At 42.0% G+C, this 27,417-nt stretch overlaps 2 protein-coding genes and 1 non-coding gene across 5 annotated transcripts in view; 1 reads left to right on the top strand and 2 right to left on the bottom strand.

Moving 5' to 3' along the window:
* Positions 1 to 683: 683 nt before the first annotated feature.
* wbp11 (WW domain binding protein 11) lies at positions 684 to 20,558 on the bottom strand. Its single transcript, XM_073033756.1, has 11 exons — positions 20,369 to 20,558; positions 17,172 to 17,203; positions 16,112 to 16,205; positions 14,575 to 14,771; positions 12,341 to 12,474; positions 11,092 to 11,291; positions 10,752 to 10,952; positions 10,536 to 10,637; positions 7,933 to 8,214; positions 3,805 to 3,987; positions 684 to 2,753 (listed from the first exon to the last, which is right to left on the bottom strand). Exons 1-11 carry the CDS (start codon positions 20,430 to 20,432, stop codon positions 2,338 to 2,340), a joined length of 1,905 nt encoding a protein of 634 aa, XP_072889857.1. The 5' UTR covers positions 20,433 to 20,558; the 3' UTR covers positions 684 to 2,337.
* On the top strand, positions 15,274 to 15,380 carry LOC140719518 (U6 spliceosomal RNA). Its single transcript, XR_012096934.1, has one exon. It is a non-coding gene; the product is annotated as a U6 spliceosomal RNA (small nuclear RNA).
* A 5,249-nt stretch (positions 20,559 to 25,807) lies between the features above and the next one.
* Positions 25,808 to 27,417, bottom strand: part of LOC140718962 (immunoglobulin superfamily member 1-like) — a 49,823-nt gene continuing 48,213 nt past the window's right edge. For all 3 annotated transcript variants that reach the window (XM_073033251.1, XM_073033253.1, XM_073033252.1), the window contains exon 4: positions 25,808 to 26,183. In XM_073033251.1, the coding sequence (XP_072889352.1) occupies positions 26,035 to 26,183 (149 nt within the window). In that variant the 3' untranslated portion in view covers positions 25,808 to 26,034. The remainder of the gene's footprint in view (positions 26,184 to 27,417) is intronic.

A 27,417-nucleotide genomic window follows, 5' to 3' on the forward strand; every position in this document is an offset into this window, starting at 1 on the left:
TCTTAAGTGAATATGTTTTTTTTCTAATTATCCATTGTCATCCATCAGCTTTTTTCTTTGGTAGTTGGTAGGGGGTTGACTTTTTTATATATATATATATATAACTAAAAATTTCTTTTATGATGTATGACCTATCTTTAAATTTTTGATTACAGAGTGGTATACTTTTATGTGTTATGCTATAACATTTTGATCAATTTTATTACAATATATGAACGTACACAAGTTATGTTGAGATGTATCTATGTGTTGCACTCTGTAAATCTTTTTTTTCCTTCTGAATAAAAATATTGTAAAAAGAAAAAAGTACTTTATAAGCAAGTCTTTGTTGTCATGTAGGAAATGTGGCTGCCAATTAGGCAGGATTGTACTAATCATTTTTAGTAGCATTGAGTGAAGAATAAATATTGGCCAAGCCTAGAGCAGGCCTCAGTTCAAAATCTCATCTAAAGGATGGTCCCAGCAACAGTCCATTTCACTTTGTCAGTTTAGAGTTTCTCTATCCCCGAATTGAAACTTGAACCCTTCAGATGTTGATTAATGTACCCAACACAGATAGTAATAACTTAACTTTTCGAGTTATGAACAAACACTCACTTCTCCTTTAGGACAGATGTGTACTGTGAAGTGGCAAAATTGGTACAATAGTCCTCATTTTAAGCAAAATAAAAACAAGAGATCTATTAATTGAACCAATTCTGTTTACTTTGTAACACAAAAGGATCGAACAATACAATAATTCACCTCAATGAATAGTCTTAAAACTGCAGTGTTTTCTGATTAGGTCCTTGGATTATTTGATTGAAATTGAGTTACCACCCATTTCCAAAATGTGTAAATAGGAAATTTATTGAAGTTTTATGCAACATTGGCATAAAGCAAGTAATGTCTACAGAGCGTTTAGAAAGCTATCACAGGAAGCTGAAATACTGGTGGTTATAGATCTACCCTTGCATGATGTTGATGATATACTTGCAGTGGCACAGAAGAATAGCATTCATTCATGAACATTCAATAATTTACCCTAGAATGCCTTAGAACACTAGATATGGATAATGACAACAGACAAGTACAGGGATGCCTTTAAAAATCCATGCCCTACATTAATGCAATGCAGATGTGAAATAGTGTGGAAAAAGAAAGTTCTATAGTTTGGATGAGCTCCAGAGCAATTGTAACAGACACCCCAATAAAAGTTAGATCTTGTTGTTCCTTTTTGCACCTTGTGCCGCTTTGGGTGGCAATCTTTTCCATTTCCTTAGCATGTCTTTTTTTTAAAAAAAAACGAGGCTGAGTTGCTACCTTAACACTCAACCCAGCAAGGATGGAAAGCATGCAAGGAGACTATTGCCCGAGACCGTTGGCCTCAAAGTCCAGTGCTGATGCCACTACACTACCAGCTTTTACAGAGAAAAGCTTAATAAAACAAAACAAACATTTTTAACATTACATTGCACATTTGCAAAAAGATGTATTATCAAGCTTTTTTTCTCCAATCTATTTCCAAGAAATTCATTAAGGGATGTGATCAGTGGAACCACTTATTATCAGTCCTGTCAAAGTTCTGCCTCTGTATACACACCAGTACTGATACAGTACCAAAATTATTCATGTAAAATAGGAAGTTAAGCGTTCACTTAAAGGAAGACTGGGCAGAGATACTACCGAGGGCTATATGTACAGACACCCACAACACAAAAAAAGGGAATATTTTTTGACAATAGTTTCAGTAGACATCAATGGGAGAATGAGCCCTCTCACCCTGCCACAAACTTAGCAATTCAGTTGAGCTAAGAATACGAAAGGGACTTTATAACTGCTAACGCATGACCTCTGATACCCAATTTGCTCCAAACTTTTTTAAATTCACCAATCCAAAACTATTTTCTCTAACTGTTAGTGCTACAGGTTGAAACTCTTACTGTTGGAGACTCCTGTGTTTAAATTATACAAGTGAAAATGATATTTTCTCCAACATTTCCTGCAAAATGTCTCTGTAAATCATTACCCCTTATCCTTGAAGCAGTTATCTTTTAATTCTGGTTTTGATAATGCTTGCAAGCATGCAGCAAGTCTAATCTTCAGCCACAGTGTTTGAAAGCTCACGAGTAAGGGTCTGTTTTCAGTTGCAAAATTCCTAACCACACAGGTTATAGGGTTGAGTTACATCATAGGAATAACAATTTTATAAATCAGTGTTTTCACATAAACATTCATGTTACAGAAATGTATTTATATTTTAAAAAAGCAAACTTGGGATGCATTTAGACATGAATCTCAAAGAACACGGCTGAGAGGTTGGTAATCTAGGACAAGGAGGGGCCAAGTCTGAGTTAGTTATAAAAGACCTTCCATTTCTTTCATGAAAGACTCGTATATGTCATCCTTTGTTTGAATTGAGACAGCTGGTGAAGCCTTTGGTACTGGCTTTGTTGGAGCGACAACCTCTTCCTCTCCTTTCTTCAGTGGCGCCTGACTCTTACTTTCTCGCTTGACTCTCAAGGCGGTGGGCACAAAGCGGGTGATCTCTGCCTTAGGATTGGTGATTTGGGGCTTTGCACTGATCGTGGCGATAGCTTTCTTCTCGATGGTGGTGATGTTCTCATCCATCTTCGGCCGCTGGATGAGACTTGGAGGAGCACTGAGGACACCGGGGTTCGGCACTGGGGCTGGTGGGAACAATCCTGGGGGCGCAGGACCAAGTGGAGGAGCCAAGGGTGGGCGTATCATACCTGGCCGAGGAGGTGGGATACCTTAAAACAGAAAGGGAAATTTAGACAACTCCAGAAAATCAATGAATAATTACATTTCCTTAAACAATGATAATTAAATACATTTCAATACAAATTTCCTTTTGTTTCACTGTCTGGATAGAGTGCTTATGATTCACCTGACTCTTCAAATACCACTTTTGATTTACTGTAACTTGTTCAGAGTTAGTACGTTATTTCCACTGTACCTCACAGAAATTGCTATAAGACTACACAAATAAATACATTTTATTTCCACATCATATTCTTTAAAGTACTGATTCTGTGCAACAACAAATATCACTTACAAGCATTTATAATTTACTTCATCTGCTTTATAAAAGGTAGCCTTGAACACCAAAGTCAGCATGTGGAAGGAGGCGATGCAAGAATACCAAGTGACCGCACATTAGGCAGCACAGATGTCGAACTCAAGTTCAAAGTCTGATGAGTTAAGGGAGTGGGACAATGCTTCAGGACTCACACCACCAAGTTCAGGTAGTTATTAGCCCTCTCAGTCCTATCAGTCACTTGAACCAAAAGGGGTAACTTCACTTGCTCCATAATTAAAATGTTCCCACAACCTATGGACTCACTTTCAAGGACTCTTCATCTCCACATTTATTGCTTATTTATTATTATTATTTCTTTCTTTTTGTATTTGCACAGTTTGTCGTCTTCTGCACTCTGGTAGGGTCTTTCACTGATTCTGTTATGGTTAGTATTCTATGGATTTATTGAGTATGCCTGCAAGGAAATGAATCTCAGGGCTGTATATGGTGGCATATATGTACTTTGATAATAAATTTACTTTGAACTGTATTAAGTGGGACATATACGACCCACTAACAGGTATGATACAATTAGAGAAGACACAGGACATTGCAAATGCTGGAATCTGGATCTAAAAACCTGCTGTGGGAACACATTAAGTCACCTGGGGAGGGAAACAGTTGACGTTTTGGATCAAGGATCTTCACCTGAACTGAAACAGCCTTTTGACCGCAGTTCATAAGCATATCTCATCCGCCAACTCCAATTTATTTGAACTTACCCGGGGGTGCAGGTGGTGGCAATCTTGGAGGGGGTCCTCGGGGTGGTGGGCCTGGAGGAAGGCCTGGCGGGGGTCCTGGTGGTGGGCCTGGAGGTCGCCCTGGTGGTGGTCCAGGAGGAAGCAAGCGTGGAATCGGTCCTCTGATTCCAGGCAACCCTGGTGGTCGTATGAATGGAGGTGCCCCTGTGATAAACAGTACACAGTTAAGTCAGAATAAACAAGTACATGAATTAATCCTGTTATTTACAACGTAACAACCATTACTCTAACAAAGAAAGGAATGAAAATAGGGAACTACAGACAAACTAGCTTGATATCAATGGTGGGTAAAAGGCTGCAATCTATTATTATAGTAACAGAGCTCAAAAATAATAGATTGCAGAGTCTGCAAATCTGTCAGTGTTTTTTCATGAGAATGGATTAGTGGAACAGATAAAACTAGTTGATATATTTGGACTTTCAGCTGGCCTTTGTGAAAACAGATCTAAAGTACTCATTAAATTCTTCTGCCACTTCTCTGTTTCCCATAACAATTTCACCCAATTCATTCTTCAAGAGCCCAACATTGTTCTCAACTATCTTCTTTCTCTTCACATACCTAAAAAAGCTTTTGCTATCTTCCTTTATATTCCTGGCTAGCTTGCATTCGTACCTCATTTTTTCTCCCCGTATTGCCTTTTTAGTTAAGTTCTGTTATTCCTTAAAAACTTCCCAATCATCTGTCCTCCCACTCACCTCAGCTCTGTCATACTTCCTTTTTTTTAATGCTATGCAATCTCTGACTTCCTTTGTCAACCACTGTGGCCCCTTTCCCTCCTTTGAATCCTTCCTTCTCTGGGGGATGAACTGATTTTGCACCTTGTGCATTATTCCCAAGAATATCTGCCATTGCTGTTCCACTGTCTTTTCTGCTAGGCTATCCGTCCAGTCAACCTTGACCAGCTCCTCCCTCATGGCTCCATAGTTTCCCCTGTTCAACTGCAACACTGACACCTCCAAGCTGCCCTTATCCTTCTCAAATTGCAGATAAAAACATCATATTATGATCACTATCTCCTAATGGCTCCTTTACTGCAAGATCGTTTATCAAATCCTGTTCATTACATAACACTAAATCCAGAATAGTCTTGTCCCTGGTCGGCTCTCGTACAAGCTGTTCCAAGAATGCATCCCGTAGGCACTCTACAAACTCCCTATCCTGGGGTCCAGCACCAACCTGATTCTCCCAGTTCACCTGCATGTTGAAATCCCCCATAACTACTGCGACATTATCTTTGCCACATGCCAATGTTAACTCCCTATTCAACTTGCACCCAATATCCATGCTACTGTTTGGTAGCCTGTAGACAACACCCATTTGGGTCCTTTTGCCCTTACTGTTCCTCAGTTCTATCCACACAGACTCTACTTCTCCTGACCCTATGTCCCCCCTTGCAAAGGACTGAATCTCATTCCTCACCAACAGGGCCACCCCACCCCCTCTGCCCACATTTCTGTCCCTACGATAGCACGTATACCCTTGTACATTCATTTCCCAGGTCTGATCTCCCTGCAGCCATGTCTCCGTTATCCCAACAACATCATAGTTACCCATTCGCACCTGAGCTTCAAGCTCATCCGCCTTATTTCTGACACTTCGTGCATTCAGATATAGAATTTTTAGCCCATTTCTCCTCTCTCTGTTTGAATCGCTGCCTATTGTGCTTAACCCAGCTCCCCGAACTCCCATCGGGCTATACGCCCCTAGAATTTTGTTGTCCTTCCTAAATTTACTTATTCTTTCAACACATTTAACTCCATGTTCCGTCAGACCATCCCTCTGTACATGTGTCGTCCTCATCACTTGTTCCGCCTCACCTTTCTCTACTACACACTTAATATTCCAGAACCGTGTAGTCCCCACCTGTCCTTCATTCTTCCTCTTGCTATCCTCTCTCACATTCTGGATCCCCGCCTCCTGCAAATTTAGTTTAAACCCCCCCCCCCCCCCCCCAAGAAGCACTAGCAAACTTCCCTGCAAGAATGTTAGTACCGCTCCAGTTCAGGTGTAAACCGTCCCTTCGGAACAGATCCCACCTTCCCTGGAACAAAGCCCAATTATCTACAAACCTGAAATCATACATGGCGGAATAGTCATTTCTTTAGTAATGGGGATGTGAAAATATGTATATGTTGTTTGTATGCCGTATTTATGGTAGATACTTGTTTATTTTTTAATATGATTGTAACTACATTGTGGAGTGCATCGTATTCTAATTTGTGTGTAGTCTTAACTTTGTTGGTAATTAAAGATATATGTCCCAATCAACACACGCAAAATGCTGGGGGAACTCAGCAAGCCAGGCAGCATCTGTGGAAAAGAGTACAGTCGACATTTCTGGCCTGCTGAGTTTCTCCAGCAGTGTGTGTGTGTAGGTTGGATTTCCAGCATCTGAAGATTTCCTCTTATATACGTCCCAATGCCTAAAAAAAAACTCTTTGCCCTCAGTATGAGAGAGATGGGGGCTGCGAAGAGTTACCACTGGACAAGAATAAGTACAGAGCTTTATTGTGTTTACTTGTAGATATCACTTTGTAAATACTTCTATTTTTTTTCTTTTCACTAATTTTTGCAAGTTTGATTTTTGACACACTTAATAAACACCCATGCACTATAGTGCTAGGCGACTCCAGTCAGTTTTTACTTTGGTCGTAACCCACATTTCTAAAACACATATACGTTAAAACATTGTGTTATATGCATTCTTTGCATTAACAACCAACACAGTCTAGTGATGCACTGGGAGCAGCCCACAAGTGGCGTCACACTTCCGACGCCAGCGTAACACAGAACGTCCAACAAAACAAATTGACGCCAAGATACAACAAGACAAACACCACTACAGCAAACCAACCCCTTTCTACTCCCCTACTAGGGATCACTGACCCTCATCCTCACGGTCCTCTGAATGCAGTCCATGAACTTGTGGTTCACAGGTCTTCATCCTCTGCTGATTCTTGTTGATGAGTACAGTATATTAAAATCTAAACTTGTGCATGCCTGATATTAAGGCAATCAATGGATTATGGGGTTTGTGCAAGAAAGTAGCTCTGAGGTAAAAGACCATATATGATCTTAGTGAATGGAGAAGTTAAATGGGCAAATGCCTCTGCTCTTACAACTAATCAAAATAATGAAACTTCTACACACATTTTTCCTCCCTATTTACAATGTTACGGGGTTCCATAAAGATTTCACTTTGCTTTTTAGATTTTCAAATACTTGATTTAATTTAAAGGGACATTCCTTAAATGCCTCTCCCAAGTATGCTGGAACAACCTGCAAGCTGAGTAACCGGACAATCACGGAGAAAGGACAGGAGTCAAAGATTTATTATGGATGGCAGATCTTTTTTCCCCTGAACCAAGCATGGCTGAATATTAAATGGGAGAACTGTCACTAATGAAGAAAGGAGAAATTATTATAGACACAAAGTGAGATAAATAAAGTACTTGGACGTTCAGCATAAGTTAGGTGCAGAGTACAGGTCTCACCACACTGCCAATAATATGCCTCAGGCCAACATGCGCATCCAATTAATAAAAAAAACTAAATTTGCTGTTGGATTTACTTCCCTCCATTCAATTATTTGTATTTTATTTTAACAGGTAATATTATATCCCAACTCAAACATCACTGCTCTTTAGCTGTTCAAGGCTTAGAAATCTATAAGCACACAAGGCAAAGACTTTCGCCACTCTTCCTTCACAGACTTTCACCAATGACAAGATTTGAGAAACAGCTATCCATAACTGTTGGTTAAGAGAAGCATTATTACTCCAACTGCATTGCTAGTTATCACAGAGTAAACTGCTTGCGGGTAAGTTTGAATTCTGTGATGTGGCAAGAGGAATCCATGTTGCATTTTACCTTCCAGTTCCCCACCGGGCTTCAACTGTATTAGCTCAGATCTACCCGAGTTAGGCAGAGCAACTTCAAACATCAACTGGTACGGTAGATAGTGCAAAGACACAGCATGATGCTTATATAAATATATTTGCGATTAACAGGAATTTCAAATGTTCAGTTTCCATCATAAACTGTCACATCATTGGGAGCCATTTCAATACTTCAGTCTTGTTTCTTACCTGGGGGTGGTCCTGGTGGTAGACCAGATGGTGGCCCTGGGGGTCTTAGTGGAGGTGCAGGTGGAGGTCCAAGTGGAGGAGGCCCAGGCATTGGTGGAGCTTGCATCGGTGCTCTGGGAGGCATCTGGGTTGGCGGCGGTACCTGTGGCCCTTCTGGCTGGCTTTCCTCCAGCTGTCGCTTTTCACGACTCTGTTCCTCTGTATCCATCTTCTCTTCTTCGGCGGCTGCCTCAGGAGTGGGCTCCTCTTCCTCCTCCTCCTCCTCCTCTGGGAAATCTTGTCCTGTTAGAAAGCAGATACTGCATTTTAATTTCTAGTTACAACCTTCTTAGAAGCTACACATGCTACCTTTCACTGCATCCTTTTAGATTAATTTCCAAACTAGCTTTGTATTGATGGGAAATACATTTATTTCCATATTTTGGGTCATCACCATTAATGGGAAACAGCTGAGGGCAAGAAGTAATCCTGAAGTAACTCAACCAGTGACACCCTGTTGCTCCATCAACCAGCACCCAACCAGTGGTTATATATTATCCCAATTCAATGAATCCTAATCTCATGCAACAATTCCTTGTGAGAGTTTGCATTATTACATACACAACTAAGCCAAGTACACACTACCCTGGGTAAATTTTACTGACTTAAATTAATTATAAAAATATGTGGCCCTGAATTTCTATAGCTATACCGTGGAGAGCATTCTAACACCGTCTGGTACAATTGGGGGGGGGGGGGTGGGGGGGGGGAGCTACTGCACAGGATTGAAAGAAACTGCAGAAAGTTGTGAACTCAGTCAGCTCCATCATGGGCATTAGCCTCTGTGGTATCCACAACATCTTCAAGGAGTGATGCCTCAAAAAGGCTGCGTCCACCATTAAGGAGCCCCATCTCCCAGGTCATGCCTTGCTCTCATTGCTATCAGGAAGGAGGTGCAGGAGCTTGAAAGCACACACTCAACAATTCAGGAACAGTTTCTTCTCCTGTGCCATCCAATTTCTGAATGGACATTGAACCCATGAAGATTTTTCTTATTATGTATTACATTGTGCCGCTGCTACAAAGACAACAAATTTCACAACATATGCTGGTGATATTAAACCAGATTTCCAAAATTCTACGAGTTCTCTATCAGTCTCCAATTACAACATCAGCAGAAAACAAGAACTCAAGAGAAAACATACAAGATGTATATATTTAAATAAGAGGACCTCTATGGAATTTCAGGGCCCACTTCTGCTTCACAGAAGTGTTTTCTAACTCAAGTCTATTTGACCTTTCAGGACTTCCTTTACACATCACCATCCCGTCCCCCAACAATCCAAATTAATTATCTTCCACTGCATCAATTATCATTCCAGTTCAATTACAAAGGCAAATCCTTTGCCATCTGCCACAGCTGAGCAATCTTCAGGTGATCCTTGGCAGGTAGTTATTTCACATGGTGGGACAAACCTGAACTAATGTATGTAAAGGTATCTCTAGCTTTTGCTCAGCAGCTGAATTTTCCCTGAGATAATACCAAGACCAATGTGAGGGCAAATAAATTATACATTTCAATATTACAGAATTACCTTATAAAAAAAATAATACGAAAGAGAATAATTAGAACATCAGGTCGGTACTGTCTCTTTGAAAGATTAATTAGTCTAGCCAGCTCTTGCACCAAATGGTGGAACAGGTTTAAGGCTCTATGGCCAATTCCTGCTTATTTTTCCTAATTCTGCAAATTCAGGTTCTTGCACAATACCTTTTTATAATGACTTAAATCATTTACTTAAAGGGTGGCAGGGTGAAGATATGTTGCTACCAAAGGAGGTATAAGCATTCCTTCCCTCTACTAGCCTGCAGGTCACCCTTGGGCAAAGTGTGGCACCTGCTTATCCCCCTGATCCCCCCCTAGTCACATGAAGCCACGGTGGTGGATGGTCATATGAGCAGCTGGTGCATACCACAAGTCCTGGTTATATAATCACTGACACCAGGCAGACAATCCCTGAAGAGAATTGATAATGGCTGGGGTCACTATCTTCTAAAGACACTGTCCAGAAGAAGGCAATTGTAAACCACCTCTGTAGAAAATTTTGCGTAGAACAATAATGATCGCCTACATCATACAACACGGCAGATAATGATGATGATGAAAGGATTTAGCAACCACCACTTTAATAAGATCTTTTAGATCCTAACATCTCCAACTTAATAAAAATAACATGTTAATTTCTTACCCTACATCCCACTCTTTAGATGTGTCCAATAACTGGTTCACAGACCTAATGGAATATGCCTTTGTTTGTTTACTTCAATTTCTGATTTTAAATGTTTCCAATCTGTAGTGCTGTAGTATTGCTTTCCCCATTAGTATTATCTGTTGACTTTTTACAAATGTTTTGTCCATGATCAGCCAACTCAGCGTTTTCTGCAGATCAATGCTTGGACTTTTCTGGGCTTGACAGGTAAAGGAAACAATAGGAAAGCTACTTCAGAAGTCACCTAGACTGCTTGCACAAGTTATCTGTATAATATCTCTTAAAGTGCATCAATACCATAATTTCATTCCCTAGTAGATCACTGCTCTCTCAATGAGGGGTATTATTACTCACCTGCCATTCGAAGCATCATGGCCTGCAGAGGAGTCAGCTCCTTCATATTTTTCTTTTTCTTCTTGTGTTTGTCCTGCACATCTGCAAACCGCACAATACGTCCTGGGGGGGGAGCATTGAAATATTTTAATGTTCTTATAAAAAGCAACATAAAATGAAGAACACAGCAGTCAAGCCATGAGGAAGTGCCACCAATCCCCACTCTCATGAAAATACCTGGCTTATCATCGTCCAACCTGTCATCATCTTCATCTCGGTGCCGAAAATCATCATCATCATCACTGTCTTTATCCTTTGAATCATCACTGTCTTCGTCTTGATCTTCTCGATCTCCATCTTGATCCTGCTCCATGCCATCGTTGTAATCATCATCCCCACTGTCTTCCTCCTCCTCATCCTCCTGCATATCCTGAATTGCTAAAAGGCAAAGATCAGGTTGGAATCATATACAGTATCCACAGGCACTACAGAATTAATGTTCCCAAAATTACACTCTCACACTATACGAGCAGTCATTCAGTATCTGAATGAGCCTCTCTAAAAGATGATGTCTTACCAGTTTCAGGATCATAGACGTTATCGTCATCCTTTCCTTTCAGAGGTAAACCTGGAGGAGGGCCCATCCTTCGGGCATAAAGTGCTAACACCTGTGGTGGCGGAGGACCTGGTGGAGGACCGGGTGGCTTCTTACCAGGTGGCAACCGTGGAACCCCATAAGAAGGAAGTGGCATGAGTGTAACAGGTTTGGAGGGTGGCCTGGAGAACAAAAATAGTTATTTATGATGAGTTTTTCCCCTCCTATAAAGTCCAAATTAAAAATTAAAATTCATGCATGTCTGTAATCTCAGGTACTCAGTCTAACATACCATGGGGAGTCAGTACCAGTTATGATAAAACACACAATTTATTTACCCTGACTTCTACATTGATATTAATATTAAAGACTCTGGCCACGCACTTACTACAAGTTTGTCCCAAAATGAACTGATAGACAAATGCAATGCCTTTAATATGAGGGCTGAATTACATCCAACTTTATCTTAACCAACAGATATGATTTTACCTTTGTAATATCACTAGTTATGGATAAGAAAATCATAAACATTTCCACTGTATTTCATTGTACAATCAAACGTGGAAAAGACACTGTATACTAAAGTCTTAAGAACCAAGTCAAAATGTTCTTGCCATCGTACATCTCTCACCTGTAATTGCTCTCAGTGATCAAAGGATGGTATAAACCATTAAAGTAGTGATTTTCATCTAAAGACTAACTTTGTCACAGCAAAATGCCTCATTTGCATCAATCAGTGAGGATTGTGTCAGGCAGCCTGTAAATGATGCCACGCTTCCGGCAGCATCACAGTATGCCCACAAATAATTAACCCTAACAGTGCATCTTCTGAATGTGGGAGGAAACCAGAAACCCAGTGGAAACCCAAGCAGTCATAGGAAGAACATACAAACTCCTTAGAGACAGCAGTAGGTATCAAACCCCAATCTTACAGCACCTCTACTGCCCCCCACCCCGTATGCTACATCCGTACCAGGCAGCTTCAATAAGCAAGAAGCTGACTGTTCACATCACTCCACCTCTCACGCTTAAGCAGCAAAAAGTCCTAATTAACAAACCCATTCTAATCAGGATTTTCCTGGTGTAAGTTGCAAGAAATATTATGTGCCCATAAATTTTTCTTTGATATGTTTAAGATCTAGTACGAGTTTCATATCCTAAACATAATACTTGTATTCCCTGCTCAATTTCTTGACAAAGGAGCTGCTTGTACAATTTAATTACTACTCACCCATAAGCTGATGTTTTCTTCAATATCGATGGTGGTTGAGCTCCTGGGAGGGGTATGTCCTGAATCATGATGTTTGACGGTGCGTGAGGCATATCTGGCAGTGGAATACTCTCCACCTCCACATGCTGGGCATTCTGTTCAGACAACAAGCAAACAAGCCACACTGTAAATAATACTCCTCCACAGAATTTTTTTTTTAAAAAAAAAAGGAAAATCACCATCTTACAGCAACAACAACAATGATCTTTGATGTATATTATTCCAATCGGAGTTACAAACATCCAACAGCAGAGATCAGTTTGGTTTGAATGGTTCCTGAATAATTACCACTTACATTGATCAGGGTGGGGGGGGGGGGGGGGGGGAGGTGGTAAACAGTGGATGACAAAACTGGCTTGATATTTAAAAGTTCTAATGAAACCAAAGGAGAGCAATGTTATCATCAGGGCCTGTTTCAGTACAAGGTACTTATTTTAAATGCACACACTCCTCAATACTTAGCAAAGGCATACCAGTTATTTTAATAATATTAGTTGAAATCATTAGTTACACATTTCTCATTGATAACTGTTCCTATCCGTCATTCCTACTGGGCTCAGACTTCCAAGAGCCTTGTTGTGGTTTGGAGGCTTGCATGCTACAATGACCTAGAGAGCTAGGTTGGTTGGAGTCAGGGCTTTATGCTTTGGCTCTTGGTAGGGTCACCCACGCCAAAAATGTCAAACGGTAGAGGGGTTTACTGGTCCTGCCAGTTCAGGTGTTCAGCTCAGAGCTAACAACCCTAACTGACAAAACAAAATTGTTGCCAAAACAGCAATGAAGAATCCTTCTACCTCTGAGTGTGACAGTATTCCTGAGTCTCTAGCCAAGACTTGCATGACTGAGAGTGGTGAAAGCAAAGAGGAAGTTACTGACATGAAGAAAACTAGAGATGGAGGACCTTCACTGCCACCCTAAATGCCAGCCCCGTAATGGGCAGTAAGTACTGTGCTCAGAGTCTGCTCTCAGTTCTCCCTTGACCTTGAACCTCCTTGACTATAGCCTGACTGCAGAAAGTAGCTACACTCATCCTGTTGATTTCAGTACAGCTCCGTGTGAAAAACATCATCTGTAACTCTGCTCTAAGCGAAAGTCTCTTCAAAAGTAATATCTGGCAATAATTGCAATTGAGAGTCTCACCATGGGCTAGTGCCCTTCTACTGACAAAGTTGGAATCCTCGTCTCCATTCTGAGGCATTAGCCTTCTTTCAGAAGACGGGAAGTAAAGGTGGGTAAACAGCACCTTTGGAAAGGTCAGCAGAGTAATGCTGCTTCCTGATTTAGGTCGAAGTCATCCATTGGACGCTTGTTTACAGAAAGCAGCTGTTTCACAATTTACATTTTATCCATTAGCATTGGGTGTGAAGCAAAAGAAAAAGTGAAGACAGCATAGCACATTATACCCTGGAGTGCATTTAGTGGTTTACCCTGAGAACTACAAAATCGTGAAGCCAACAAAAGAACAGCTGACAGCACAAAAAATTTGCCAGAGATTTACTAGCATCAAATTAATGAAATCCAGTTAGATACCTCATTCAGATGATGTGAACAGAGTTGCTTTGTATGTATTTAAATCAGAGAATAATTAGACATAAAGTATTGAGTTTATAAAGAATGAAAAATAACAGTAATCAAAATTGTACACAAATTAACTAATCAGAGCATGATTTCCTTAAAACCGATGAGTTAGCTCCTCAGTTACACATTAAAATTGGCAGGTCAGGTTCAACACAGTTCACTGCTGATCAAATCGCTTCATACCCTGCCTGAGCAGCATGCCTCAATGCTATGAGTGAGGTAGCGCTGAACCAAAGTGACAATATTCCTCGACAGATCATGATCTTTGCAAATGATGTTCACAGAGATAAGGAAACAGCTCGCAAAATATTCCCCAATGTCTCCAAACTCACTAATAACTAGTTAAAAGTTGAACAACATACACATTTCATTTACTGCTGCATTCCATATGCACAATAGGGAGATACAGGCCAAAGCAGAAATGCACAGAACAGGGTGTGTTTCCAATAAAGGAAATTAAACATGGGAATGACAAGGTATGTAAAGCAAAATAGTCATTCACTCCAAAACCACACCATTTTATAATCAAGAGCCTTCAATGGAAGCAAATACAAGATAATTCTAGTTAACAAAATTAAACAGCTTAAACACAGAAACAGCTTCTCCCCACCCCTTACCTTCACAGCATCAAAGAACTGGCAAAGTTGCGATCGCTTCTGTTCATATTCCGTCTCAAGTTTCCGCAGCTCCTTATAAAAATCAGTATTTTCCTTCTCATACAGACGCAGGATTCGCTCAAACGTCTCTCGGAGTTTCTTCCGCTTATCTTTCAATACTTTCTCATTAAGCTGGGGTTGTTGAACAGGATTGAACTCTGCAGAAGATTTGTGGAAAAAGTCAGTCATATCCATCCAGCATGGTGCACTTTGATGCATTAAACACTGAAAAGTTGCACATTAAATATCATCAAAAACCTGGTGCAAACATTTGAAAATATGCCAAACCCCAACACAATGTGTTGTGTGAAATCAGGTTAGCGGGTCAGGTGAGTGGGGACAGAAGAGATTCAATACTGACAAGTACAGTACGTTAACTATTTATTTACAAGTCAAGACATTCAGTAAACCTTAGATGTACCCTCAAATATCTGGTCTACAGTGACCAAGAGAGTGTAACCACGCACTAGATTTGAACTCTACTGCACAGTGAGATGGCAAGTAGTGGGAGGGGCTACAACTTTCCTTACATACCCCCTACAGGGTAGTGGCTTTCAATGAGCAGGTAGGTTAGACACTTTCTGAAACACTTTGTAATACCCCAAGCTCGAGGTTTCTGCCATTCATTCTGAATATAGTACTGTGTAAAAGTCTTAGGCAGTGCTCGCTTCGGCAGCACATATACTAAAATTGGAACGATACAGAGAAGATTAGCATGGCCCCTGCGCAAGGATGACACGCAAATTCGTGAAGCAAATTTTTAATATTATCAAATTAAAAAAAAAAAAAAAAAAAAAAAAAAAGTCTTAGGCACATATATATATATATAGCTAGGGTAGCTAAGACCTTTGCACAGTATTTGTCAATGTGGTGCAGACAGCAAGTTTGTAAATCTGGCGGGAGCAAAGGATGTTGTGAAATACAAGGGGGGGGGGGAGCACCGCCAGACGAATGGCAGGGGTAGGGGGTGACGCAGATGCAGACGCATGCAACCCTGAGTCACCAGGCAAGGTCATCTGATTCCAAACTATAGGTTTACTGATGATTACACAATCTCTCTCTAGTGCTTCCCACTCCTTTCCCTTTTCCCAACCATGATTGCCCTTTCCCTGCCCCCTTCCCATTCTCAGTCCACAACAGACACCCATATTAGAATTAGGTTCATCTTCACTCACATATGTCATGAAATTTGTTTTTTTGTGGCAGCAGTAAGGTAAATGTTAACTACACTGGGTAATCTAAAATTAATAGTGGTGGATGCACAAAATCAAATAGGAATTAAATGGCATAATGGTCGCTGTAGAGATTGGAACATTGGGGTTTATGCCAAGATAACCAACCACTTGTCAAATTTATTCCAAGCATGAAAGTGAACAGCAATACAATTCAAATATAATGAAAATGCTTTCTCCTAACACAAACACAGTGGCTAGCCCAATATCTTAAATGCATTCTTAAATAAGCTCATTCTTCCTGAAACATTCTAATCGTTCTTTACCCATTTCATCCAGTTTCTCCATGTCTTTGATTATTTGTTTGGGGTCCTTCATTTTGAGCACAGCTGCCCGCACCATCATTCGTTGCTTCTTGTTCTGTTAGGCACAGAGAGCACAGGTCATCAAGGAATTTACTCCCACTTACATTTAAAACAAGAATAATCTGCAGCTTATTAGTTAAAGAACACTGCTAGAAATGCAACTGGATTAACACAATGTGAATTCAGGTACCATGCAGATCAGATCATGACAACTAGTCCACAAAAAGCTGTAAGAACTCAGCAGGTCAGGCAACATCCATGGAAATGAACAAACAGTCAAAGTTTCGGGCCAGAACCCTTCTTCGGGACTTCAAAGAAAGGCAGAAGACGCCAGAAAAAAAGCTGGGGGTGGGGAAGAAGGATAGCTGGGTGTTTTTTTTTTAAAAAAATGTTACTAGTCTCAATCCCTCTCACTGCAATTTGCAATCTTTTTGCTCTCTATTCTTTCCATGCTACAATAGGTGCTGCTTCTTTGAACATTTTTCTCTGTAACGTCGATAGTTACAAAGAGAAAAGTAGGACAAAATGCTTTTTCTCCATCCACTTCCAAAACCAGGAACATTGAACTTAACTGCAGACTATAACTGCTATCCAGCTCAAATCAGCAAAAGCAGCAGAGCTAAGGATTAACCTTAGGTTCTTCTGCTGGGAATGGCTCATATTCACAAGTTGGTCATAAACCCATCAAGCGATCAGTGAAGAAAAGGCTGAGCTTGCAATAGATTTAGAAAGGCAGACAAAACTTCCTTACATTTAGTTTGCAATTACGCAGAATTCATTTGAATATTTAAAACTTGAATGAATTGAAAAGAGGTTGAAAAAATACGACAACAAGGCAAGAAAATTAAGATGGAGGCAACATTACAGCAAGGTCTGGTTAGCTCATTAGTCCATGGTTTTATGCAGTTTGGTATTTAATGTAATAGTTCCTTTATCTTCCATTACACAGGTGAACCATACAAAAGTTTATTAATTCTTGAGCCCTGCTATGCCACATAAACAGTAAAGATAGCTGACTTACCTTTTTCAATTCCCGCTTCCTGGCTTCTTTTCCTGTTTAATAAAGAAAAATTGTGAATTAGATTGGAACAAGAGAAAAAAGGAAAAATCTTCCACATACGTTTTCCATAACAAATTCAAGTCTTTCACAACCTCAAGATTTCAATCTAACATACTTTAAAATCAACAACAACTTCTCAAAGTATGTAGCTTTTGCTGTCTTTAGAGTCAGAATAAACAGCAGGGAAACAGACCCATAGGCCCAACTTCTATGCCAACCAAGATGCCCATCCAAGCCAGTTCCATTTTCCCATAACTTTCTAAATCTTTCTAATCCATGTACCTGTCCAAGTATATTTTAAAAGTTGTTGTGGTACCTGCCTCAACCATCTCCTCCGGCACCTCATTCCACATAGGTGTCAGTTTTTGAGTAAAAAGAAAGTTGTCTCACGTTCCAAAGATTCAAAGTACATTTATTATCAAAGTCCGTATGCAGTATACAACCCTGAGATTCGCCTTTCCCACAGACAGTCACGAAACGATGAAAACCATGGAACATCAAACTCTGCCCTACCCCCACCCCACATGAAAAAAAAATCACGCAAATGGCAAAAAGGAGAGTGCAAAAAACACAGAAATAAAACAAAAGATTCCAGGCATATTCAGTTCAGCTCAATGTTTGTCGTCTGCAGGCCGCACAGATTCAAAAATCACCCAAAATAGTGGGGGGGGGGGTGGGGAAATGAGCGGCCAGAAAGACAGCATAATGTGAATTAGAATCTAATGCACAAAGCACATTGATTAAACCTGCCCAAGACCCAGAACTCTGGCACCATCCTCCGACAGTTAGATATGGCCCTTGTGGCTAAAGGGATCAGGGGGTATGGAGAGAAGGCAGGTACAGGGTTCTGAGTTGGATGATCAGCCATGATCATACTGAATGGTGGTGCAGGCTCAAAGGGCCAAATGGCCTACTCCTGCACCTATTTTCTATGTTTCTATGACAGCATCAACGGAAAGGGAGAGACCATTGGAACGCAGGGACCTTCCTTTGGAAGCAGTGAGCGAGAGGGAGAGACCACCACAAGTAGAGATCTTCCTCTGGCAGCAGCAAACGAGAGGCTGGTAACCGGCACTGAACACCTGATTTTCAATCTTCCTCGACGCATTAACTGGCAAGATCAGCCCATCAACTCTTTCCCCTCTAACCTTAAATCTGTGCCCTCTACTTCTTGATTCTCCAATCCTGGGAAAGTTTAACGGACGGATAATAAAGTATGAACCAAAAACTACAAGAGTGACAATGACACAGCAGAGAAATTAAAACAGTAAATGACAGGTATCCATCTGTAAATACACTGGAAGTCAGGTAGAAATGGAGCTGATGTTCTAGGTCAATGACATTTACTTGAAAACGCTTTCTAACCAACTACCATCACAAGCCTGCCTTCTTTCATTAAAATGTTGGTCCTGAACCTTGTTGCTGAAACAGTATAGCAGCCCAAAGCAAAGCAATCAGAGTAGGAGTGCAATGGAGAATCAAGGAGACAGGAGTTCTGCAAATTTCTATTTGGTTTCCTCAGTGGTTAGGGAAAATTATGATGGTAGTGAATTCACAGCCTTCACCCCTCTCCAGAATTAAGGAACCAAGAACCTGAGGGCATAGGCTTCAGGTGAGAAACAAGAGGGGCAACTTTTTCACCCAGAGGGCGATCTGGACATGGAACAACCAAAGTAGTGGTGGGTACAATAACACAATTTAAAGGACAACTACATGGATTGAAAAGGTGTAGAAGGATGTGGACCAATGGGATTAGCTTAGGTGGTGTCCAGCTCGATATGGACCAGTTGGCAAAGAACTGTTTGACACCATGAACTTATTAGCCTATTCACCTCCCAGTAATTCTAGTACTTTTGGTTTTATTTTTAATTTCTAGCACCTGCAGTAGTTTTCTTAATTTATTTTAGTGATGGTGATTGAGGAATAAATAATGGTCAGGCCACCGAGAAGCAATTATCTATACTTCCTCAATCAGAGCTGCAGATGCTGGCAATCTGGCATAAAAACAGAAAATACTGGAAAATGATCAACTAGACAGGCTAAACAGAAATAGTTAATGTTTCAAGACCAAGACCCTTTAACAGAATAAGGAGAGAAACTAGGTAGTTTTCAGCTGGGAGGGGTGGGTGGAACAAAGGGAATATCTTTGATAAGGTGAGATCGAATAAGCTAATGTGTCAGAGTAATGGTTAAAATCAAAAAAAACTTTGTATGGGTTACAAGTTGCTAACAGCAGGGAAAATGCAGCAAGCCAGATTAAATGAATAGGGAGTGAAAAAACACAAACTAATTACTGACAGACAGAAAGAAACAGTTACATGTAGTTATAGAACCCAGTATTAAAAGCAAGATGCACCAAGTTGCTTTTGTAGTAGATGAAGTATTCTTCAAGCCTTTGGCCTCATTGTAAGAGGCCTCAGACAGAGAGAGCAGAGTGAGAGTGGGATGGAAAACTAAAGTAGCAGGCAAGTGATTAAGATTCATTAATTTATCACATGTACATCAAAACATACAGTGAAATGCTGTTTGTGTTAATAACCATCACAACCTAACGATGTGCCCACAAGCCTGTCTACAATGTTCATAGAACAACACAAGCAACGATAATAAAACAGCAACAGAACAACGGCAGCAAAACAAGTTCTGTTCCTCTCTCCCACGCACAAACACATGCACAAAGGTGGTACTCCAACCCCAGGACAGAGCTAGTGGTTGCCCTTGCAGACTGAATGCAAGTAGTCCACTGGTCAATTACCCAATCCGCATTGTTGGACTTAAGGAAAATTGGGAAGATGCTTTGCATTCAGTCTAAAGTCCTAGCCAAACAACAACAACACCTACAACAACGCACCTCCTCGGCGCAATCCCTATGAGAGCCGGGCGCTTCCCTTTCATCAAAAACAAGTCTCAGCCTGGATAATGTGTTCAAGTCTCTGCGTGAACCTACGACTAGTAAGCTCCCCCACTGGACAACGGATCAGCAAAATTAGAGAGACTGCCTGCAGCATATAATGTTCCAGTTTAATGCTGGGAATCTTGTGTATAGAATGAAAACTGGTTTAATTACAGGTTAATTTGGAGCCAAGGTATCTTATCCGCGATAAACCAGCCCAGGCCCCAGCCCCCAACCCCAGCCATAGCCTCTTCCCCGAACTTACGGGCCTGGTCGGTGGGGTTCATGAACTTCCCACTCTTGGTGGAACTGGTCGACCTCCGACCCATCTTTGCGGCGCTCTCCTCCTCCGCCGCCGCCGAAATAAAAACGAACGCAACTCAGGAACGTCCCGCAAATTCAGGCGCAGCGCCCGTCCGCCATCTTCATCTTAGCAACGACCTTTAACCCGACTCGCCGCTATTTCCGCTTCCGAATGAGCTGGCGTCCGGCGCGCCGTGTCGTGTCGTGTCGTGTCGAGGTGAGGGCCGCCGAGCCCTGGAGGGAGAAGAGATCAGCAGTGATGCATCCCGGTAAACCGTTTCCCCAGACGACTGTACAGAACTTAAAAAGCAAGCACCGCGAACTTACTTGGAATGGGTACACGACGCTGGAAGAACTCTGCAGGTCAGGCAGCACCCGTGAGAAAAGGGTAGCCGAGACCCTTCATCAGGAATGGGGGGGAAGAGAGGGCCGAAGCACAGAAATAGGAGAGGGGGGTAGGGCCGAGGGGCGCCAAGGTGGAGAACCAATCAGAGGAAGGATAAGGTGGGGGGAGGAGATAAGCATGAAAGAACTGTAGAGATACAGGAGCAGAAACCAGGCTGGAGGCTACCCAGGTGATAATAGACAATAGGTGCAGGAGTAGGCCGTTCGGCCCTTCTAGCCAGCACCGCCATTCACTGTGATCATGGCTGATCATACACAATCATTAACCCGTTCCTGCCCTCTCCCCATATCCCTTGACCCCGCTATCTATACGAACTCTATCTAACTCTCTCTTGAATGCATCCAGAGACTTGGCCTCCACTGCCTTCTGGGGCAGAGCATTCCACATATCCACCACTCTCTGGGTGAAAAAGTTTTTCCGCATCTCTGTTCTAAATGGCCTACCCCCTTATTCTTAAACTGTGGCCTCTAGTTCTGGACTCACCCATCAGTGGGAACATGCTTCCTGCCTCCAGCGTGTCCAATCCTTTAATGATCTTATATGTTTCAATCAGATCCCCTCTCATCCTTCTAAATTCCAGTGTTGCTCCTCCAACCTGAGTTTGGCCTCATCATGGCAGTAGAGGAGGCCATGTATGGACATATCTGAATGGGATTGTGAAGCAGAGTTGAAGTGGGTGGCAACCGGGAGATCCTGTCTATTGTGATGGACGGAGCGTAGGTGCTCAACGAAGCGGTCCCCCAATCTGCGTCGGGTCTCGCCGATGTAGAGGAGGCCGGACCGGGAGCACCGGATGCAATAGACAACTCCAGCAGACTCACAGGTGAAGTGTTGCCTCACCTGGAAGGACCAGGTAGTCGCGGAGGGAACGATCCCTGCGAAAAGCTGAGAGGGGTTGAGAGGGAAAGATGTGCTTAGTGGTGGGGTCCTGTTGAAGGTGGCGGAAGTTGCGGAGGATAATGTGTTGGATCCGGAGGCTGGTGGGGTGGTAGGTGAGGACAAGGGGAACCCTGTCCCTGTTGTGGTGATGGGAGGATGGGTTAAGGGCTGAAGTGCGGGAGGTGGAGGAGATGCAGGTGAGTGCATCTTTGATGACGCCAGAAGGGAAACCACGATCCTGAAAGAAAGAGGACATTTGAGAAGTCCTGGAACGGAAAGCCTCATCCTGGGAGCAGATGCGGCGGAGACGGAGGAACTGGGAATAGGGAATGGCATTTTTGCATTGGGCAGCGTGGGAAGAGGTATAGTCGAGATAGTTATGGGAGTCAGTGGGTTTGTAGAAGATGTCAGTGTATAGTCTGTCTCCGGAGATGGAGACCGAGAGATCAAGAAAGCGCCTCTAGCCCTTCCCCCTCCCCTATCTCTATTACTGGGCTTCGGCCCTCTCTTCCCCCCCCCCATTCCTGATGAAGGGTCTCGGCCCGAAACGTTGGCTACTCTTTTCTCACGGATGCTGCCTGACCTGCTGAGTTCTTCCAGCGTCGTGTACGTATTCTTTGATCCACAGCATCTGCAGTTGTATTTTTGTGTTATGAACTTGCTTGGCCAGTGCCCATCTGATCATTCCTGCAAGGTATGTGGGCAACAGCCCTCAGTGCGGCTGTGGTTAAGTGAAACTTCACATCTTGTGCCTGTAACAGGAGGAAATGCAGGCGGGATTCATCCAGATCAACTACACAGTCGACTGCTTTCAAGGACAACACACACAGCGAAATCAGTGTGAATTGTTACCAGTCAACCAATGTCTCAAAGCCCCCTCTAATCTGCCCGAAGTTCAGGTCTTCCAGAGCAAGTCCTAATGTCTCTTAACACTATTAAAGGGCATTTGAGCAGAAATGCTAAGTTTTTTTTCCTATCCATGCTGCCATTGAATACATTTATATGAAACACTAGCACAAGAAAAAACAAACATCCATTATCAAAGACCCAACATCCAAGGTCATGTCCTCTACTCACTATTACCATCGAGCAGGGGGTACAAAAGCCTTAGGTCCTACGTCATCAGGTTTAGGTACAGTTATTACCCTGCAACCATCAGGGTCCTGAACCAGAGTGGATAAATTAATTCACCTCTACTCTGAAATGATTCTATGACCTACTTTCAAGGGCACTTTACAGCTCCTGTTTTCAATATTTTTTTTTCATATTGGTTGTTTGTCAGTCTCTTATCTATAGTTTTCCACAAATTCTATTGTTTTTTTTTCCTGTGAATGCCTGCAAGAAAATTAATCTCAAGGTCATATGTGGTAAAAGTAAAAATTTTCTGGGATTTACCAACTTTGTTTTTTTTTCCAGAACAAGGTGTTATCTATAGAAACATAGAAAATAGGTGCAGGAGTAGGCCATTCGGTCCTTCGAGCCTACACTGCCATTCAGTACGATCATGGCTGATCATCCAATTCAGAACCCTATACCTGTTTTCTCTCCATACCCCCGATCCCTTTAGCCACAAGGGCCATATCTAACTCCCTCTTAAATATAGCCAATGAACTGGCCTCAACTGTTTCCTGTGGCAGAGAATTCCACAGATTCACCACTCTCTGTGTGAAGAAGTTTTTCCTCATCTCGGTCCTAAAAGGCTGCCCCCTTTATCCTTAAACTGTGACCCCTCGTTCTGGGCTCCCCCAACATCGGAAACAATCTTCCTGCATCTAGCCTGTCCAAATCCCTTTAGAATTTTATACGTTTCAATAAGATCACCCCTCAATCTTCTAAATTCCAGCGAGTATAATCCATAACCAAGTGCTATAAACTGGTCCACTCTAGGGTGTAGGACTGTGTTCTGAGGCTGGATGCAGCAACTGTTAGGGTTTTGTGGGAAGCTTTGCAGTTTAAGGTTCTCCCACCTTCGTACATGAAGCAGTTGTAATCTGCTAAAACCTAATGAACTGTTTGCTCATGCATTTCATGCATGGTGCCATGCTAACATTAGGGAATGGGAATAACATAGTTTTGGGTCTTCTGTGTTCTGTACAAATAAACTTTGAATAAAATATATATTGAGATAGAAAGTATGCAACAGATAGATTTGATAGCACATTAGTGCAGATGGTGTCACTGGATATGCATATTTTTATATAAAAATAAACTTTATTCGTAATAATTAGGTTCCTTAATGTTGTCATAGCTGGGGGAGGTAGTGGGGATAATGGCATGCATCTCCAAAAGCCTCTGACAACCAAGTCCAGCTCCTGGCCTTTGTGTGTGGTTTAGCTACTAAGCCCGGCAGAACCATTTCTGCTGACAGGAGAAGGGGCAAAAGCGAGTTACTGGTGCCTTAATACCAGTCGCTTTGGGTAGATGGGGCTTGTCAGCCATGGTCGACAGCTCATCGAGGAGAAGGAAAACTGCGATCTCAAACCTCCGCTGCCTCGCAGCTATCTCACTCATGCGGAAGATTTCAGGAGTAAACCCTGAGGGAAAATATCCAGAGCTGGTGACCCTATTCAACGCTGACTGGCAATCCCAGCGATGCTGCTAGTGCCAGACTGTATCGGACTCTGCCGTCATCAGCCTGCCACATGGCCGGCAGCTTGCTCTTCACATCGCACTGCCCTGGCTCGAGAGTCGCATAGACAGCTGGAACACAACGTTCACTGTCAACCCTGATCAACAAAGGGCCTCAGATCCATAATAAAAAATATTTACAGGAATGAACTGCACAATGCCTCTTCATTCTTAGATTCATGGTCAACGCATAAAGAAGTTTTTTTTATTGCATTGCTTAAAACCAATAGGAGTGTTGCCGCTCACATGGCTCCCTGAGGTGGTAAACTACTATCAGTGTGCACTTACGCCATCTTTACTTACATACACGCACCAGTTGTCTTGGGCAAAGGTGTCACCCTCACATCCAGTCCACCTCTTCATCCTGCCCTTGACACATCACAGATTGCCCGTCTCGGAACCCTTCCACTAATATTTTGCTAGTCCCTTCAGCTCTGTGACCTCCTCCCACAGACTGGCTCCCTTCCTTCTCTCTCAGCGCACCTGCCCAATTCCCTGACCGTGCTTTGGTCGCCATTTCTCAATTTCAGGCACACCCCAGTCCTTGGCTCCCAGACACACATCTGGCCCCGTTCCCCACTGCACTCTGTCATCGTACCTATCCCTGAATGCAGCCACAAAGCTGGATCTATTCCCAAACAGGCTTCAGTCCAAAACCTCTCGGCTGCATAACTGACCTAGTTTTCTGAGGTGTACTATCCATAGATCTGAGGCTGACAAAGGCCTGTTTCTGTGCTCTACTTTTCTATAAAAGGCAATGATAACTGAGTATACTGTACTTGTCTTAAGTTTCCACAGATATAAGTTAACATAATTTAATTTTAGTGCTGTCTATAATGTGACAGTTGAGTAATGACAATTTCTTGGTCCTATTTGGTCAAAGAAGCAGTTGTATTGGAGAGGCTACTGACAAGTGTCTACTTTCTTAGATATTATAAACAGCCCATGTTTCTGTTTCCTTTTCTTTTTTTGTAGTTAGTGGTTAGCCTTGGATAGATTAGTTTTTTGGGGGTATATATTTTTTTTCTTTTTCTGTTTTATTTTCTTATTGTTATTCCAGTTTTGTTTTGCTTTGTGTACATCATATTTGTATGATGTATGATTTTGGGAGACTTAATTCTCTTGTACCTATTGTGTATATATCCATGTATGTTAACTATTAACAATGTAATCCCAATAATTAATAATCAATATCTGGTATTTTTAATATGTTAATATTAATAAAAAGATTGCAAAAGACAAGTGTCTAGTATTGGGGCTTGCTCACATAGCACCTGCCAGCCTCCTAATTAAAATTAAAGATATTCCCATGAACAAGCATTGCAATGTCTTTGAACAATTTGTGCTTGGTTGCCATATGTATCACGATGTGCGCTGGCAATATCAGAACCCAAGTGTGAACAAATGACAGATTCCGATGTACAGAGGGCAACCAGAGTTTATTCAATAATAATTCCAACAGAACCTCGATGGCTCAGCCAGGCAACACTCTCAAATCTAGGACCCCACGATTAGCGCTAATAGGGCATCCGCTTACATAATACAAGTAACACGGAATCCCCAAGCCTATCAAAATAAATCTAGCAAGTTTAAACAAAAAGCTCAAGGAGACCGCATTACAAAGAACGAGTCGCTCGAGAACAACACAAGAAACTGGAGAAGTGTACTAAGGGATTTAATAATTCATTCATTCATTTTAAAGTTATCTGTGAACATTATACATTTTCTTGTACTGCCATCTCTGCCTTGTGTTTCTTTGAATCTTCCCCATAGTCGGGGTATAATATCCAGGTAATGAGGACAACCATGTGTAGGATAAACACAATCATCAGTTGAATGCCCACCGCCACTGACCAGAGCATTTCTAGTGGAGGGAAATAAAGACATAATTAACTTTCAGAACAAGAAGGCAACATCCACAGAAAATATTCACCGTTTGAAATAATTTAGTCGTTATTCAGATTTGCAAGGCAAATTTCTTGCAATTGCAAGGAAAAAAAGAGATAATTATTTTTCTGAGTCTCTGATCCTTATCATAAGTCAAGAGCTCTAAAAAAAAGAATAATTATAGAGTAATCGTTATTGTCCTGCCCAAGAATAAAAGCTGGAAAATCCCAAAGACTACAGATAAAATTTGTGACCTTCTGATATTTAATTGTAACTCCAATCTATTCTGCCACAGATCTGCCCTATTGTTCTCCTCAAAGTACTATCTTTCACCCAGATCAATATCTACATCATAAAATTTTCCAGTTCTGATGAAAATTCACCAAGCTTAAACAATATATTTTCCTCTGAAGATGCTGCCTGACTTGCTGGGTATTTGAAGCTCGTCCTGCTTTTGTAAATTTTGTAATGGTTAATGTCTCATCTTGATTCCCAGGAAATTGGTGTCAACACATTTGTGACCCCCCCCCCCCCCCTTCTGTGTGATCTTCCAGGCCAACTTTGACCAGCAGTAAAGGTTTCCTGGACTTCTCTCAGTATTTCCTACACGACAACACCACTAGTAATGCTGTGTTCCCTCAGCATTCTTGTGAATGCCAGGCCAGCCCTGAAGTGCAGGTAGATTCAAGTAGACCAGAGGTGAGAATGCTTTCAATGCTCCAGTTCCAGGTCAGCTGATTTTCCTACATCTATATTCTGATCCGCCCAGTTCTTCCTACACCCACTCCCAGTCCCCCGGCACCATTTCATTCCCCTTCTCCACCCACTCTGTTTGCCCATCATCGACACTGAATCCCACTGGAACCCCTTCTCCTACTGTTCCCACCTCCCTTATTTTGGTTCATGCTCCACCTTCCTCTGCTGTTCAATTCCATCATTTGCAGCCCTTTGGTTGTCTCCACCCATCACCCTCCAGCCGCTGACGCTATTTCCACTCTTCCTTCCTCCATATGCCTTTACCCCTCCTCACCTAGATGTACCTATCACTTACTAGCTCTTGCTCCACCTCAAACCCTCACCTCTTTACTGGTTTTCTCCCTCTACCTCTCAGTCCAGATGAAGGGAGATATTGACTGCCCATTTCCCCCTGCAGATGCTGCCTGATACGTTAAGTTCCTCCAGCAATTTGGCCTTTTTCAGAATCAGGTTTA

This window comes from Hemitrygon akajei, chromosome 31 (assembly GCF_048418815.1).
Source record: "Hemitrygon akajei chromosome 31, sHemAka1.3, whole genome shotgun sequence".
NCBI lineage: Eukaryota > Metazoa > Chordata > Chondrichthyes > Myliobatiformes > Dasyatidae > Hemitrygon > Hemitrygon akajei.

What these genes read in the sequence shown, in the direction of transcription:
- wbp11 (XM_073033756.1), bottom strand. Translation starts at nt 20,432, where the DNA reads ATGGGTCGGAGGTCGACCAGTTCCACCAAGAGTGGGAAGTTCATGAAC. An exon ending in GTTGGACGATGATAAGCCAG is followed by an intron (nt 10,638 to 10,751) that starts GTATTTTCATGA and finishes CTCCCCCCCCAG; the next exon opens with GACGTATTGTGCGGTTTGCA. An exon ending in GCCACCACCTGCACCCCCGG is followed by an intron (nt 2,754 to 3,804) that starts GTAAGTTCAAAT and finishes TTCTGTTTTAAG; the next exon opens with GTATCCCACCTCCTCGGCCA.